Source organism: Numenius arquata, chromosome 26 (genome assembly GCF_964106895.1).
Source record: "Numenius arquata chromosome 26, bNumArq3.hap1.1, whole genome shotgun sequence".
Classification (NCBI taxonomy): Eukaryota; Metazoa; Chordata; class Aves; order Charadriiformes; family Scolopacidae; genus Numenius; species Numenius arquata.
The window spans coordinates 5362225-5379005 of record NC_133601.1 but is presented as its reverse complement, the minus strand read 5'-3'; the positions used below and the strand labels follow the sequence as shown (position 1 = coordinate 5379005).

Genomic DNA, 16781 nt, shown 5'->3' with positions numbered 1-16781 from the left:
TCCGACGTGCTCGGTTGATAGTGTATTGGACTTCTTTTGCACAAGAGTCTTAAGGGGTTGGAAATTACAACCCAACAGCTCACGTCACGTTGTTCTTGAGCAAAATGTTGTATCGTGCCTTTATAGAGTTTTGTTTAAAGTTAGTTGATATAACACTGCTTCTTGTTAGGTGTTCGTGCATGAATCAGAAGAAATGGCTGAAGAATCGGTCTGTCCAGTAGCTGGCACATAGCCCACCATGACATAGGTATTTCTTTCCAGGATTTGTCTGTACACTGTCAGGCTGTTAGGGATTATATTTCGGAAGACAAAATGCAGATTGAATAGTAGAGTTATTCCTGATGACATTTAATTCTGGACAATACCCCGTTAAATATTTAAAACATTTAAAAAATAGAAACAACAAGAGTGTGAACTCCTCTTGAGTGTAAACCAATAAATAATAGCCATTTGCAGAGTGATTGATTTTTCAAAAGCTGACTTAGCGAGTGCTTTTAACCTATCGAGGTCAGGTTATCTGTGCCAACCCAAAATTCAGATATGAGGCTTACCACAGTGTGGCATGTAGATATGGACTTGTTCGAGTCATGAAGAAAAATTCTGTCAATTGTTGCCCACACCTCCAGCACGATATAAAAGTTGAAGGTCTCTGGGGTGTTTTTGCATTCTTATTTTCTGCAGCCTCTTGTTCTTATCTGAAAGAAAAATGAACAGATTTGTGAGTATATCCATTTTTATTGAACTCTGAAAGTTCCTTCTTTTTAAAAGCAAAGGGATAGAGAAAAAGATGCTCGAGTAAGTGGTACAGTACTGGGACTAATATGATCTGTGTATTGTTTCTGTGGGTTGTTCAGTGGGATACTTGCATTTCTTGGGTGTGCAGTAATCCCCAGGGAGTCAGTGGAAGCATCATTTGAGCAAAGAGTGCAGAACTTGGATTGCAGTTCAGAATGGGGGATTTAGTTTTGATTTAATAATTACATTTGTAGAGACACATCAAGAAGTAACACGGTATCAAGGAGTGTGACTTGAAAAATACAAAAACATGCAATGGTTAAGTTCTCGTTCTGCTTCTTCAGTTACAGGCAAAAGAGAGCCTAAATGCAAGAATTTTACAACAAGGAGTCATAATTGTTTTCAACTAATACATGTGTTAAGTGGGTAATTTTTCAATCTGATGCTACAGCTGCTTCCCTCGGTTCAGGAACAGTTTGGCGTTTTTTATGGCACTGCCTGGTGTTTCTGCTGAGTGAGAATGCTTATTCCTTTTACAGGCTGCCGTCCTCGTTTTGCTGGGAGTCTTTTGGACTCAGACATCTGCATTGGAGGTAAATAGACTGAGAAGCCTCATAGTGCAGGTGCTCCTTGGAAATGCATGAGATTCCTGGGCAAGGGGTGAATATAGTAGGAAGGAAAACACAGAAGAAGCATAAGTCAAAGAGGCACCTGTGTGCACCTGTATGGTAACAAGGAATTTGGGGGGGCTTAGGTCCCCAGAGCTCAAACTAAAATCCGGAGCCTGTTGCTATCTGCTGCCAGACATAATGACGGAGGTGCCCCACGTTGTTTTTCCTTGGGCTGCAGCGAGGGCCTGTCCCCTCCTTTCTCAGCCTGACTCACTCTTGCATGGTTTATCTCCACCTCAAGGGCCTCCTGAGGCTGTGAGATGGCTGTTAAGGGATTTAGAGTTTACGTAAACAATCATGTTTGTTTATTTGAGAGAAAGCATTTCTTTATATTGCACGTGGTGCCAGCCAGATGATGAACAATGATTTTGTGTTTTTTACCATAGACCTATGCCCTGCAAGAACCTCAAAATGACTATGTTACTGGAACTATGACTATTGACAATGACAAGCACATTGTTGATGTCCATGTCCGTTCTGGCGTGTACTCCTCTGATACCATTTTTGACTACCTGCATGTAAGTAAATCTAAGGATCTGCCAAGACTTAATCTCTAAGGAAGTTTTTAAACTCGGAAACTGTTTTAATGTATTGTCACTATGAGTTGTAGTGAAATGCTGTTTCTTTGAAGACTCTCATCACCTCTTAGGTTTCACCTCTCTCTTTCACCTTTCCTCTCTTTCTTTCACCCATGCAATGGTGCATTTTCAAAGACTGGTAATGAAACCCATGGTGGTGGTTGATGAAAGTGAGCAGAATGTCATTGACCTCAGTGAGGTCAGACTTGACAATGGGCAGCCATCGCTCCCGTATAGCACGTGCCACAGAAGTTTGTCATAAAAAGTCCTTCCAGTCCTATGGACAGACACCAGTGTGGGCAGGCTGCTCCATTCCCCAAAGGGGACAGTGTCAGTGCAGAGTCATTCTGCAGTAGTGACCTGTGTAGCCACTTGGTGTTGCTTCTAGGTTGTCCTAAAGATGGTAGGGAGAACCAACTAATATTTGTGGTGGCATTTTCAATTAATTAATTAATTAACTATGTTTTTTTTTAATCACAGGGATATATTGCAACAAGGTTATTTTCACGAAATGCCTGCTTTATCATGAAAATAGATAAGGAATACATCCCAGATCTGGAAGAAATGGGACGTCTGGCTTTTGAGAGACAGGTGACTTTGTAGGAAACCCATACGGTGTACGAGAAAGGCTGCTGTACAGGAGTTGCGTGGTGTGACAGGAGCCCTCCAATCTGACTTTAAGAAGGGCTGTTCTTAGGAATGTCTTTTGCTGTGTTAGCAATGATGAAGCAGATCTGACAAGACAGAACTTCAAGGGAAAATCATATAGAACATTATTGTAAGATAACGAGCAATCATGACTCCCCCCTGCAGTTTTATAGTGGACAATCACATGTCCTTGAAGTGGTGTAATTTGACTGGTTTGGGGTGATCGCAATACGAGTTCAGGCAGGCTTTTTCTTTTTTCATTGTCCTGCTGATGTGTTGAGCTTGACATAACTTGAAATAATTCTGTTTGCAGACCAGAATTTAGAAATCCATTTCCTTTGACCAGACTTTGACTTTTCTGTTTCGGGCGAAAGTTTCCTGAAGGTGACTGGAAGTGTTGCCTGGAGATGGACTTGAGTTCTGAACCAACTTCTGACAGCCTAACAGTAGGGCGTTTTCAGCAAAACTGACTGCACGTTAACAAAGCTTATTATGGTAGTAAACCAGCTCAGGTTTGCTGTGTTGACAGAATTAGTGTCTAGTGAACTTTGAATAGATTGAAAATCTTTGTTTTCTTTAAAAAGATGCAGCTTCTGTAGCTAATGCTTTGTGTGAGTCAAAGGAAGGTGATGTCAGGCTTTGGGATTTTCTGAAAGGGTGTCCTAGTAGAATGAAACCAAAGCTACGTTACTGATGATGTCTAACATTTTCTTTTCAGGCTATGAACACAGTATACTCTCCAAATAATGTGTGGGTACAGTTTCAATCTGGCCATTCCAGATTTGGGCATATGAGAGACTGGGTTATCTACGGTAAATACATTGAACAACTCTGCACAGGTCTGCCTCTCTACCACCTTGCAAAGACTGAACGTAAGTTACTCAATTTAAGCTAATTATGCTTCTGTTACAGTGCATAAGTACCTTTCTGTCCTTTAAGCACTAAGTCCACATGGTACATTTGAGGCAGGAACATATTTCCCTGTTTGAAAGAGGTCCCACAAGGCACCTACTGTGTGCCAGCACGCTGCCTGCTGTACCTAAGGGAAAGGAGGAGCACAAAGGTGATTGAAAGCTGTGGAGACATTTCCCCCTTTGAGTTACACCACTGAAGTTCTACACGGCATCCACTGAGACCAACAGGACCAGGGGATAGAACCATAATGGGGGATTGAGATTTGTGCATTTAACAGACTTGTAGATACGGGGGTCTTGTCACTGCTAATATCTTAATTTTCTTGTTTCTTTTAGCACTACCAAATGTTCATGGCTGTGCCAGTGCAGGAATTCCAAGCATTTTGGGCATTAAAATCTGTGAAAGAATCAATCAGCCTGGATATTGACAACTGTGCTGTATGGAAATGGCTTGATTCTTTGCATGCTTTTGTGGTGGTACCATGTTCTCCAACTGGAACAAAACTTGGTGTTAGACTCAGCTTGCCTCTCCTAAGCTTTGAGTGCAACAAACCTGTGATATAAAAATAAAAATAATGCAGAAATTAAAATGCTTTGTCTTTTTTCTTCATCAGAAAACAGAACGGAAATAAAGTGGGTCAGAGATCTTTTTCTTCTGGGAATTTCTCAAACCCAGTCAGAGGAGACTGTCCCAGTCCTAAAAAGTTCATAACCTGGAATAAGATGACCCATTCACACCGTGCCAATGTAAAAAACGCTGTGACCACTTGCTGAGTGCCCCGCAGACGCTGGAGAGTAGTTTGAGTCAGGAGCTGATAAAAATACAATATGAGGCAGCCTTGGTGCTGTATGTTGAAGCAGAGCTCACTGATGGGATGGGAAAGTGGGAGTTGTAGTTGTGATGTTTGTTTGGCTGATGCGTGGGGCATGTGAAACACCTCCAAGCCCCCTTTGAGAGCACTGCTGGGCAAGAGTCCTCATGTGGGTTGTGACTGTCAAAGCTTTTGTGGTTGCAGTATCTGGAGAGGCGGTTGTTTCAAGACTTTCAAAACTCAGTGGAAGCCCTAATCTAGTTTCCAAATGACCACTGTCACGTCTCAAGCCTTTCTTTGTGTATTCTTCTGTTAGAGGACACAGAAGTCATGGCAAGCCCCTCCCCTGGACCAAGTCAGCCAAGCTCTTCAAAATCTAGAAAATAACTGCCTTAATTATCTCAGGCTTTATACATCTTTGGATTCTTTCTTTAGGGATGCTGACCTGACATCAACTCTCCAGTGAAAGTTTCAAGACCAGAGACTGAAGTAGATGCCAAAGGAAGAAACTGGTAGAGCTTCAGCTGGCAGACTAGATGTACAAACAAAGCTGAGACTTGTTGTTCTAAGATTATTGTTTCATTCAAAGTGATTTCAAATACTTAGTCAGTGCAATCTGGTTTTCTGTCTAATTGCCATATAGATGAATCTGAACTTTTACTGTGTGTGCAGTGTAAGAATGGTCCTTTGAGACTCTCATCCCCTTGTTATCAATTTAATCAGAATTCGTGAGTTTAAAGCAACCCGCTGTGTTCTATGTTCATTTATTAATGGAACAGTGTTCTGAGACATGAGTGAGATCTGAATAAAACAGCTGAGCAGCTCTGCATGGGTATAAAAGATGCTGGCTGGACTCTTCCACGGACACAGGGATAAAAAGCATTACTCATGGGCAGGGAGTCCTGTTCTCCTCTTGCGTAGTTGCTTACAGATGATGGGGACTGTTCTGAGTGGTCAAAATGAGGGATGAATTGCTGCCTTGATACTGTCAATAGGAAACCGAAGAACAACCAAGTCTGTGTGGTTGGACTGTTACGGAAATTGTCCATGACCAAGGCAGGAACTCAGTCCGGCTCTTCAGGCTTCACCGATGGCTTAGAAACACCCCTTTCTGTGGTTTGAGGGAATTAAATTTAAATTACAAGGATATTTGAGGTTGTATGATTTTTGTGTGGAAAGTGTTGCATACACATGTAAAGTGTTTTAGTGTTCCCTGCCTACTAGTTTTGAAGGGGGTGTTACAAGCTGGGTAGATCTGTACTCAATACAAGAGCAAATAGTTCCACAAAGAACTCTGAAACAAGCCTCAACGCCTTCTTATCTGCCCTTTAATTTTGTTTGAGCTGGGGGAGGTAGTGTTTCTGCCCTTCGTGTACTCAAACATGGAAGAAGATTGTTTCTAGCTTTTATTTTTGTTCACAGACTCATAATATCAGTGGGGCCTGTTAGCAATATGTTTGTGCTTTGCCTGCTGTGTTTATTGTTTGATAAATCATGCTTCAGCTCTCCATCTACTCCCACAGCACAAGGTGCACGGCTGAGAGGAACCTCTTCTGGATGGAGCACCCTGGAGGCAAATCTCTTGTGACGTTGCTGTGCCTTTTGGGGTGCAGCTCACACCAAAGAGAAAAGGAAGCACGAGAAGAATTATATAGCACGAGCCATGTGCCCACCTTCTCCTTGCCCCTGCTTTCAGGGGGTGCTCTGTTTTCACATGAGCACAGGGAAGGGCATGTTACACCTCTGAATTTCCAGACCTGGAGCCTGGGCCTGTTGGTATCACCAACATATCCCTGATTTCAAAGATCATGCTAGAAGTAGCTGCAGAGCAAAAGAAATGGATTCTGAGTTTGGTAACTAACTACAGAACAGGCAGGAATGTAGGCAGCTCTGAAGAACAGCAGGCCCTATGCAGGAGAAAGGCTTTTGATGTTGTACTTACTGGGTGAGTTGGCCAGTGCTGTTTCGTTCTTTGCTGACTGTGCCTCAGTTTACCATACGTTTTAGGTACCTGTCTTAGACTGTAATTCATCTGTTTCTCTTATCTTGCAAGGTGACAGATGTTACTCCTGGACTAGAGGGAAAGACCAAGGAAGTAAAAAGTGGCAAGAACAGGTAAAGTGTCCCTGAAGATGTGGTCTGTCTGTTGCCTTAAATAACTGTTTGCAGTCTTTTCTAAAATGTTTCCCATCATCAAATCCACACTGTGTCAGCAAAGGGTCTGGACTGAATGTTCACGATGTGAAGGGAATAGGTAGTTTTCCTTTCGTTTATCACTTAGCTTAGACACGTGTTCTGTGTGACATGAAGCTTCTACGGTCATAGAGCTTGTTGGGTGTCAGTAGCTTTATGGGTCGTCTCTTGGTAAGGATCTTTTTACCTTGAGATCCATGAGATTTCCCACTGGAACGGTTGGGAAATTCCCACTGATGTCCACAGGAGGGACCCGCAGAGGATTGCAGCCACTTCCTAAGTGGAGAGCAGCCAGCAACCGTTCTCAGAAACACTGGGAGAGAGAGACATGGTCACAGTCAACAAAGCAGAGAGAACTTGTCCTCCTAACAGCTGCCTCCAGTTAATGTGCAGAGTGGACTGTCCATGAGGCTTCGGAGCCTTAAGCGCAAGACTGTGAAAGTAGCAGAGGCAACTGGTGGATCTGCTTCAGGAGAGGGGCTGGGCTGTGGTGATCCTACCAGGGCTGGAGCCCAGCTCTGTCACAAACCTGAAGAAAGGAGCCAGTGCACAAGCTTAGACCCTGAAGAGATAGTGGCGGCAGGAGTGTAGAGAGGAAGAGAGTATCAGGATGTGACTCTCAGTATGTTGAGCGTTACCTGCTCTTTCCAAGAGGTGCTCTCCATCCAAGTAATAGACACATTTTGGAAGTTGAGCTCGCTTCTCAGCTCGGCTTGTTCTATAAAAGGTGGGGAATTTATTTTGTGTGGAGGAGAGCCCATTGGGAGGGCGTCTGGGTGTGCCTGAGTGAGTATCTGTGTGCGTGTGCACTGGCCGCTTTTGTAAGTTAAAGCACTATTTATCCTCGGCCGGATATCAAAATAATGCTGATTATTTGCTCCCAGCTTTTTTTAAATGCCTGAAAGGTGTTTAAAGGCACGTCTGGTATCAGGCAGGCTGGGGTATCATTGGATGCGCACTGACAGGCAGCTAAATTATGTCAAGCATTTGGGGAGGGCAGAATTAGCACACATTCCAGTCACATCTCCAGCTCTGCTGCAATTAACCTTTCTTGATCCTTGTACATATCAGTGGGCAGGAAGCCTCAGTGGTCCCTCAGTGCCAAGGACACCGATTTATCCGGTCACCTGCGCTGGGCAGTAATCCAAGAGCTTCTGACCACCGAACCCATCCCGCCAAGAACCTCTCCCCGGCGCCCCCTCAAATTTCTGGGTGTACAAGACTGTTTCCCGAGGTCGAGGTGTGACGCCTTTGCCAGATCGTGCCTTAGTTTTAGAAGACAAAACCTTGCCTCTTGAGCGTGTCTCTATGAGCACCAAGCGCTCGGGAGCGAATTGCTGTGGTCGAGCACTGAACAGCAGGGCAAGATCCGTGTGCAAGGAGAGAAGAGGACGCATCCCAGGACCGGGAAAGTACGTGCTCGGTTTGAATCCAGGCGCCAAATCTTGAATACTCAGATTTTAAATTATTTTCCGGAGAGGTGGTGGGCTGCCTTTTTCACATTTACTTGTGTAAAATAAGTAAATGTCTTGGCCAGTGAGGCGTACCAGATTTTCCAAGGCCTAGAGTGCGGTCCCGGTGGTACGTGTCTGCCTTGTACTTGAGCTGAGCACCCGGTGGGATTGCCATTGACCACTAGATGGCAAATGGTAACCTCAGCGAGTTACCTTCTTACTGCAAACTGAATCCAGGGTTGTTACCAAGTGCGATCTTGCTGCCGTGAGGCAGGTGCAAACACTGATTGGGAGCGAACCATAACTCAAAATAAAGTAAAATAAATCGCTGACAGCCTGAGGCCTGTTCCCCAGGAGGTAAAAGCTGAGTCAGGATGCAGAGGATTAGAATTCTTTCCGGCTTCCAAACCTTTGGGAGATTTGTTTTCACGTGTAGTTATGCCCCATTTGGTGACTAAAAGAACTCTTTTTTGAACCCTTGACATTGGTAATTTTTTTTTCTCTTTAATAGATGCAGATATATTCCATTGTCTACTGAGGCATTGCATTTGCCTTATGAGGTTTATTATTGAAAGATTTGAAGACGTTCTGGGAACAGAAGTAGCAAAGATTCACAAGATCTAATATGAATGAGTGAAATCTTTTCTCTTCCAGAAAAGGGATGTGGCAACGGAGGAAAGACAAATCTGGCAAAGGGCAGTCACACACTGACCGTGAGCAGAGGTAAGGGGGGAGCCCCACACCCCTGCCTTGCTGGGACTAGGATGAGCGCTGATGTTGGGATATCAAGGAGGGTAGACAAGTAAAGCAGTACAATGAGTTTCCCTGAGTGGGTTCTTGTGATCAGATGGTGACCTTTATAGCCTGGGCTGTCCTGTGAGCTACAGCCTCTGGCTGTCGTCAGGCTGTAAATACTGCCCAGCAGTTCCCAGGTGGGACACAGCCACCCTTCCCACACATACCATGATAGTCACGATGCCATCCGCTGGGGAGTTTCCCCCTTCTTCTGCTGGCACCGCTATACAGACAGTCACATAAGGAAAGTTACAGTTTTAAAAATATGTTGAAATTGAGACCTAAGGATGTTAAGGCTTGAGCCAACAGCCGTAGCCAACAACCTTTTCCATCCCCGTGATAGGAAGCAGAGACTGTTTTCACCTAAAGAAGCTCCCCGATTCAGAAAGTTGCCCCGAGCACACAGGGAGGTGTTTGACAGCAGCACATTAAGCAATGTCCCTGGGTGCAATAGAGTGAGAGCTGAGCCAGGGCACTCTGCCACTCATTCCAGATAAGTCGAGCCCTTTAACACCAGGGACTGCGAGGGGCTTGTTCCGTGCTCTCAATGAGATAAGCTGCCATCCGCGCTTCACAAGACACTCCGATCTGCCAAGCCGCGCTGAGAAAACCTGGGAGATGTGCAGCATGATTTAGAGCACGTTGGAGACTCCCCCAGCTGCAATCCGAAAAGGGGGGGTCTTGCTAAGGAAAAGTGAGGAGCTACTGGAGGGGTGGGATCCTCAGATAGGGGAGTGTTCATGCATAGCTTACAGGTGCTCAGCAGCTGTGAAGGAGCCAACTACAGCACAAGAACGACAGAGAGTCTAAAAAGTGGGAGATTGCTTAAACATTCCCCAGCTGAAATGTATTTTCACCATCCTGAGCCTCCCACGTGTTTCATACAGTGTCAATGGTACCTGAGGGAGAGTAGTCTCTGTACGCACACGCTGCCGTTGAACGGTCTCAAAGTGATGTGGGAGCTCATCAGAAAGCTGGAAGCTTTCCTGGCTGGAAGGATATTTGCACAGAGCTGTGAGCTACGCGCTCCCCTTTTCCCTGCTTATTGTGATTATTTTTTTTTAAAGCTGCCAAGATGAAGTCACATTTTTGACGTGCCAGTTCAATTTGGGGAACAGTGAGTCCTTCGGTTTGTTGGTCTTGTGTATATGTGAGACTTTTCAGGTGAGGAGAATTCAGCGGTTTCCTTGTGAAGCGAGATATTAACAGCATTTGGTCAAATTCCTCAGTTATGCCAACCAGTACATCTGTATCATCATCATCCTAAAGAATGAAGTTGCAGAAGCCAGACTAAGAGAGGCAGACAGTATTTGGAATTTTTGCTGCAGTCAAAGCCAAAATTAATGAGAAGTTCGATACAGTTTCCCTTAGAAAGAGGTAGAAAAGACAAAATTTTATGTTCAGTTGCATGACAAACAAAATGAGGGAGGCTCCTGACAGCCCTAATTTATCCAGTATAATTCCAATTATCAAGTTACAGAAACTATCAGATTTTAATTTTTGCATTCTTAAGGCCGTACTTAAACCGTATTTTTTACTGAATCAGTCTCTTCTACTGTTACATGCAACTTGCTTTCCTTTTTTGATCCCAACTCTAACATCAAATAAATAGAGCAAATACTAGACAGACTCATCTAATTTTTCCTCATGTTTTGTTGATTGCAAGCTGTTGGCTTTGTAATTACCATCTCCTGCTGAGACATCAACTAACGCTGCCAGAAAATATTCCATCTCGGCTTAATACTCAAGTTGTCAATTAAATAATTGCAAGCTATTAATCAAAATTGTCAACAACATAGTTTCTGGAGAACAGAGCCTGTTTTCTTCCATCCCATTGTTCAAGATTAAGAATCCATAGTTTTATGAACTAAGGACAAGACACATTTAGTAATGGTTCCCAAGAACTTTGTTCTTTTAAGGTTGTGGGAGTATTTAAATGGAGTTCTCATTAAGGAAAAGAATGATATTCCTCAAACAGCCCACTTGGACATAGCTGACAAAGAAAGAGGAACAATTCTGGAGATTTTTCTAAAGTTTTTTTTCACAGTCTTGCTTTTGTCAGTGTCACTGAAGCTGCTCAGAGAGTTGCCTGAAGTTTAACACCCGCATGAATACCAAAGCTGCATAAAATAACGAGATGATGAGAGAAGGAATTTCAAAAATGTAAAATTAAAACTTTCTCTTGACCTTTTTCTGTTACCCTGTTCTGTGAAGCAAGTGTGATAAGAAGCCTGCAGAGTCAAAACTCCTGGTATTAACAGCGTGCCTACCCTGCTGGTCTGCTGATTGCTGCATCCCACTGCAATCACTTGCCATGTGAAGAACTCAAATAGTAATTGATTTTTTTTTGACCATGTCCTGGGTTTGAATTGTCAGACTGAATTAATAAATTGTGTGACCTTTAAGGGTACTAAATTTTAAATGACCTTTTAATATTGGAGCCTGCATCTGCATAGAGGCATATGATCGATGATCTCAAAGTTCCCTTCCAACCAAGAAGATTCTGTGATTCTGTGATATACCAAGATAATGGGAGTGGGGAAAAATCAATAGATTTCTTGAGACATCTCCTATCCCATAAATGATATAAGCAAATATTAAGCTTACTACTCCTGGAAATACTTGTGCTAAATATAAGCATTTTTATCGCCTGTGTTAGTTCATTTTGAGGCCTGGCAGGAAAAAAGAAAGGTTAAATGGTGAAATGTACAGAAGCAGATGCAAAAGCAAGGGCCTGCTTTCCTTTCCTCATGTAAGGATCTAAGAATTTTCTGTGTCTCCTTCTTTGACTGCAGGACTGAGCTATGTACTTGAGAGCGTGCTAGAAATTTCCCAATGAAATAAAAAGCCAACCCAATGCCACTAGAAAATGACAGCTCTTCCGAATAACTGCTTGGGGAATGAGCACACGGAGCTGGGGCTCACAGGAATGAGGAGGCCATGAGCTTGCAGTGAATTTGCTGCACGTGACTGACAGGACACTGACAGGAAGGCAATGTCCAGCTATTTCCAGCTCTTTTCTTTCTGTTTCAGTTGCTCAGGCTTTGCACTGGCTTGAAAACCTCTCCTTATCATTATTTATCTGTACTGCCGCACGGCCAACGACCCGCAGCTGAGACCAGGTTGCAGTAGTGCAAATGCACCCTGGTGGATGCCCTTCCTAGAGCTTCTGTCACCTCAGCAGGAAAAAAGGAGAGAGGAAAGGGAATTGCCCATCGTAGTGCAGGTAGTTTTTGTGCCCTGCTCATTCATATGTCACCCATCTTTTTCACTTGCCTGGAAATAGCTGATGAAGAAGAGGCGCCGCTGGCTTCCCATATAAAGCTATTGATGTGCATTTCATGTTGCCTCTGGGTCAGAAGAAGGTTGTGTGATAGAGTTTAAGTATTTACCTGCCCTCATGGCTGCACAGTGACTTTCCTTCTTCTCCCTGTTTTCTTTTCTTTTTCTCAATCGCACAGGCTGTCATGCATTGCCACACTTCTCTCTCCCCACTCTTTCACTAAATACTATCTTTTCATTTTCCAGTGACATCTGAAATCAGAATAGAGAGCTGCTGGGAACAGCCCTTTTATGGGAAGGAAATCCAGAGCAGCCATGAACCGAGGCGTACAGGAATACGGACGTAGGCAGATGCAGGAGTGGAAACTAATTTTAGTTATTCCATTGCAAGCTCATCACACTGTCAGTGTCACACTCTTCTTTATCTCCCATATCACACCCAACAGTTACCTCATGCCACAGCTATCTCCTGACAGAGACCATTGTGGAACATTTTCATAATAATTTCATCCCTGTATTTTGGAAAACTTCATCTCACATGCTGTGCTGGTTGCTAGTGTGCATTAGCTTGCATCGCTCTCCTACTTCCCTGAAATGACATATACGTGTGTGGTGTCCTGATTAGAGAGCAGCCTTCAACTGAAATCCCTGCATTTACACAGCTTTTGAAAAGGATTTCAGCTTTGCCCAGTATGAATTTTAGAAACTTCTCAACAAGATGTCATGTCGATTCAGTCTGAATGTTGAGGTTCGATCCAAGTGCTGTGATAGACATTTGTCCTATAACTCCTGACACTGTGCAGGGGAAAAATATGTGGGGTTTTTTCAGACTGTTCTCAGTGGTTTTGAGCGCTGGTTAAAGTCTCCAAAGGCACTTCTGTTCTTCCATTAAAACACACCCTTTTCTTCTTTATTAATGCTATATTACTTGTGGGCAAAAGCAGTTGTGTGGCTGAGTGACAGCTCTCTGTGTCATATAGAAAAGACTTCCAGGCTTGACTTTTTTTTTTTCTCAAAGGTTTTAGCACAGAAGCAGAGGTTCCCATGTGCTATAATGCAAATCCGTTGCAGGAGCAGGATGGGATGGGATATTTTCTTGAGATGAAGCAGAGCATTGCATTTTGAGTTCTGGAAACTGAGGTACGGTTGCTGTCTCTGCTGTCTGTGTCCTCTGCTACCTTGGGCAAGGCATTTGATAGATTTTCTACCTTGAAACAGGGATGCTTCCCTTTGCTGCCCTGTGTGTCTCTTTGCATACAGCCTACGTTCTTGGGCGACGGGATTTGTTTCTTATCTATTGTAGATGTGAGCGTCTAACTGTGCCGCTGACAAGTAAGCATAAAACTTAAATGAAAATTGTAAAGCTCTTTGAAATCATAGGATACTGACAACGTTTGATGCTTGTTAGGTTTCCTGTCTCACCTGTCCTAAATATGGGGATTTGGAGTTGCAGTTTGAAGATCTATAAGAAACATCCCCAAAAGCTCATACTGGATGAGAGAAATGCTCTTGCTTCCACCTTCTAGCCACAGTTCTACCTGTGATATTTATATTCATATATAAGCAAGGCAGACAAAGTTTTAATATTCTCTCCCCCTCCAGCAGATTATTTAATTGAATATTTTTTCAACAAATATCTCTTTTCAAATATTAAAAAAAAAAAAAAAAAAAAAAGAAACTCTAAGGAATATTTGCTTTTCAATAATGCTTCTGTATTTAAAGCAGGGACAATTCTGTTTTCCTCTACTGAAACTTTAATCTGTTTGGTTTTGCTTGGTGGTGTTTTCTGAGAGATTCTTTCACTAGAATCAATTAGAAACCTTTAGAGAAAAAGGAAAACAAAATAGAAAGAAGGAAACTTTTTTTCAATGTTTTTAAAAAAATCCTACTATGTAATAATAATCTAATTTTAAAATGTTAATTAAATTTGTTAAGGTATGGACTAGTGAACCAAAATCCACAGAGTTTTTATGCCTGGAGAAATTACATGTGACATTATAACTAACTGGCAAACTCTCTGTTTATTCACTGAGGAACTATTCATGTCCAGAAAGCCCAGGACACATAAACAGACATTAATCACTTTCTCCAGGGAAGCGCTCCACATCCCGATCTGCTCTCAGTGTGTTAGTGAGAGCAGGTGCTCGTCCATTCCAAAAATCAGACTAAGGAGGGGTGAGGATGCTTAAAAAACACTTCACATTCTTTTTCCCCACTTCCTCTTACCCGGAGGAGCATCACACCCTTTCGATCTTGTATATCATCGACCTTGACACTTGGTAAAGCCTGGCTTCACTTTCTAGCCTTTCAGCACAGAGCTTGCTTCACACATTCCTACTCAAACCCGTGCTCTTCTGCTGCCTCTTGACAGAAGAAGCCGTGGAGGCATCGGCCTGGAGGAAGTTGTGGGGTGCCTGAGATTAGAGTCTATTTTGGAGCCCCACAATCTTCAGGACCGACCCTTTCGACAAGTGAGTGGTTCCCAGGAGCTGCGGCATGGCCCTGGCCACCGCCGTGTCAGCGGCACTTCTGGTTGTCCCCGAGCTGCTTCATGCAGTGAGGAAAGGCCACTTTCTGCTCTTTGGGCTCATTTTCCCCTCCAGTTCTAGCCATGGCATAAGAATGGAGAGTGGCCAACCCATCGTGCCACCTCCACCAGCCACCAGCTCCGACAGGAAGGGTGAAACATTAATTAAACAGTGCCGTGCACACGCTGAAAGTTGTTCCCTGGCACTGCCAGGTTCGAAGCGGAGGGTTAGGTTTTTATTAGCCACATTTTCCTCTGTACAACTGCAAATTCACTGGGGAAATGAATACAAACTGCCCAGGAGTGAGGGCTGAGACTTTTCTACAACTCTGCCTATCTGATGCACCATAAGTGAAACGGCATCATTGCTTATGCTACAGATTTAATAGTAATTAAACAGTAATGCTTATTAATGTTCCCTCTCCAGCTACCTCAGTTAATCTACTTAGCATAGATTTTTTGGAGAGTAATTTCCTTTCTAGGACACTTATTGTGCATGTAAATTGTATTGCAGGCCAAACCTCTTCATTTCAGTGACATGAAATAAAGCTCTTCTGTCAAACATCTTAATTCAGGAAAAAAAAAAAAGGCATGTGTTAAATTCCTCAGCCTGCAACCCAAGAAAACAAGAAGCTGCTTTTATATCAGATGTACTCTGTGGGTATTCCTCATCTGGCAGGATGAGGAGATGAGAAGTCTAAATTGAATAAACTAGGAAACTCAGCAAATACGTATTTTCATATAGCACAGCCGGCTGCATTGCCCTTCAATACGCTATTGTTCTAGGAGTTATCAGAACGAGAGCGGAAATGCAAGGACGGTTGGAATGTCTGAGCAGTAATTGTGCTCCTAATGAGCCACTGAATCAAGATGACATATTTGTGGGTTAGGAAACGAATGTCAGATCACTGTGCGCACGCTACTTCTTACTTTACATATTTATATCTGCAGGGTGTGAAGTTAGAGATTGATAGAAAATATGTCTGGATTTAGCGGGGCTTGGAGAGGACGGGGGGGCAGCCCCAGCGCCGGAGCACTGAAAGTAACGCTGTGCAGTTTTGTCACCCAGCGAACCAGAGCTGCACAGCAGACTAAGCTTTAATTCATAGAAAAGCAGAGTCAACCTAGAAAATCCTCTCTGGCTCTAGAATTGTTCATCTGGATTAAGAGAGTAACAGAAGGATTTCACCCAAGGTGAGGTTAAGGGCCAGGTGCAGTCCCCACAACAGCCAGAGAGGAGATTCAGCTGAAAACCTCAGAGCCACACAAACGCTAAAGAAATCCTGTTTAATTCAAAACCTTCAGCTCTAAATCTCAGAGAAAACCGCAGACCCTCAGAAGGGAGCCACATAATACCGTGGATCCCGGTGCTTACGAGCTCAGCGATGCGTGTGCTGTGCAGTCAGGCCGTTACTCCTGTCGTCTGAGAAGGAAAACGGGACACGGGCAAGGACTGGGGACAAGGCAATGTGCTGAGAAGTGCTGAGAAGGTTCAGCACCTGCTGCCTTCCAGCAAGCGGTTCCTCTTAAATGTTTCTCTCTTTCATCTAATGGTATCTGCATTTTAACAAATCAAAATTTCTGAAGTCACTATTTAAGTATAAAAAAAAGAAAACCACTTCTGTAGGTGCTATTGCTCTCATGACAAATCTCCTACCTGCACAGCTGGTGGTCACCAGCCATCCTGAAGGTTTTCCTTTACAGCAGCCAGTGTCGTGCTGCATCAAAGAGTTAAGGCTAAATCTATTCTCATTGTTTTTAATGTTAATCTCACTTCCTATGCCTTAGTTCAGCATAGTCAGGTGATGAACCACCAAGAAAAAGAAGATCAGATCATGCTTTTCTTTTACAGTTAATTAACAGATGTGACCTGAACTCTGCTCCAAAATTTCTCTAAGTTTTCTGTGCTTAGCTCTGGAAAGCCACAATATTCAGAGACGAGCCTTTGAGAAGGCTGCAGAGGAGTCATAGATAAACTTGCACAGGTCTCCAAAACGAAATCTAAATGAATCTTCCTAAGCTCAAATACCTTATTCTAATGTAGTGTGGCAATAACAGGGACCTTGATAATGTATTTAGCTTTTGTTGTCAAGTTCCCCATGTTTAGAAGAAGAAAAGTTGAATAAACGAGGTTAAAAGGCCATGCTGAAGTCTGGCTCTGTGACATCAATA

At 43.3% G+C, this 16781-nt stretch overlaps 1 protein-coding gene across 1 annotated transcript; it reads left to right on the top strand.

Annotated features, from left to right (window-relative positions):
• The first annotated feature begins 193 nt into the window (after nucleotides 1–193).
• Nucleotides 194–3974, top strand: GKN2 (gastrokine 2). Its single transcript, XM_074164090.1, has 6 exons — nucleotides 194–208; nucleotides 1275–1328; nucleotides 1793–1924; nucleotides 2465–2575; nucleotides 3351–3504; nucleotides 3883–3974. The coding sequence occupies exons 1-6, from the start codon at nucleotides 194–196 to the stop codon at nucleotides 3972–3974; spliced, it is 558 nt and encodes a 185-aa protein (XP_074020191.1).
• Nucleotides 3975–16781: the final 12807 nt, after the last annotated feature.

What these genes read in the sequence shown, in the direction of transcription:
- GKN2 (XM_074164090.1), top strand. An exon ending in CTCAGACATCTGCATTGGAG is followed by an intron (nt 1,329 to 1,792) that starts GTAAATAGACTG and finishes TTTTTACCATAG; the next exon opens with ACCTATGCCCTGCAAGAACC. An exon ending in CCATTTTTGACTACCTGCAT is followed by an intron (nt 1,925 to 2,464) that starts GTAAGTAAATCT and finishes TTTTAATCACAG; the next exon opens with GGATATATTGCAACAAGGTT.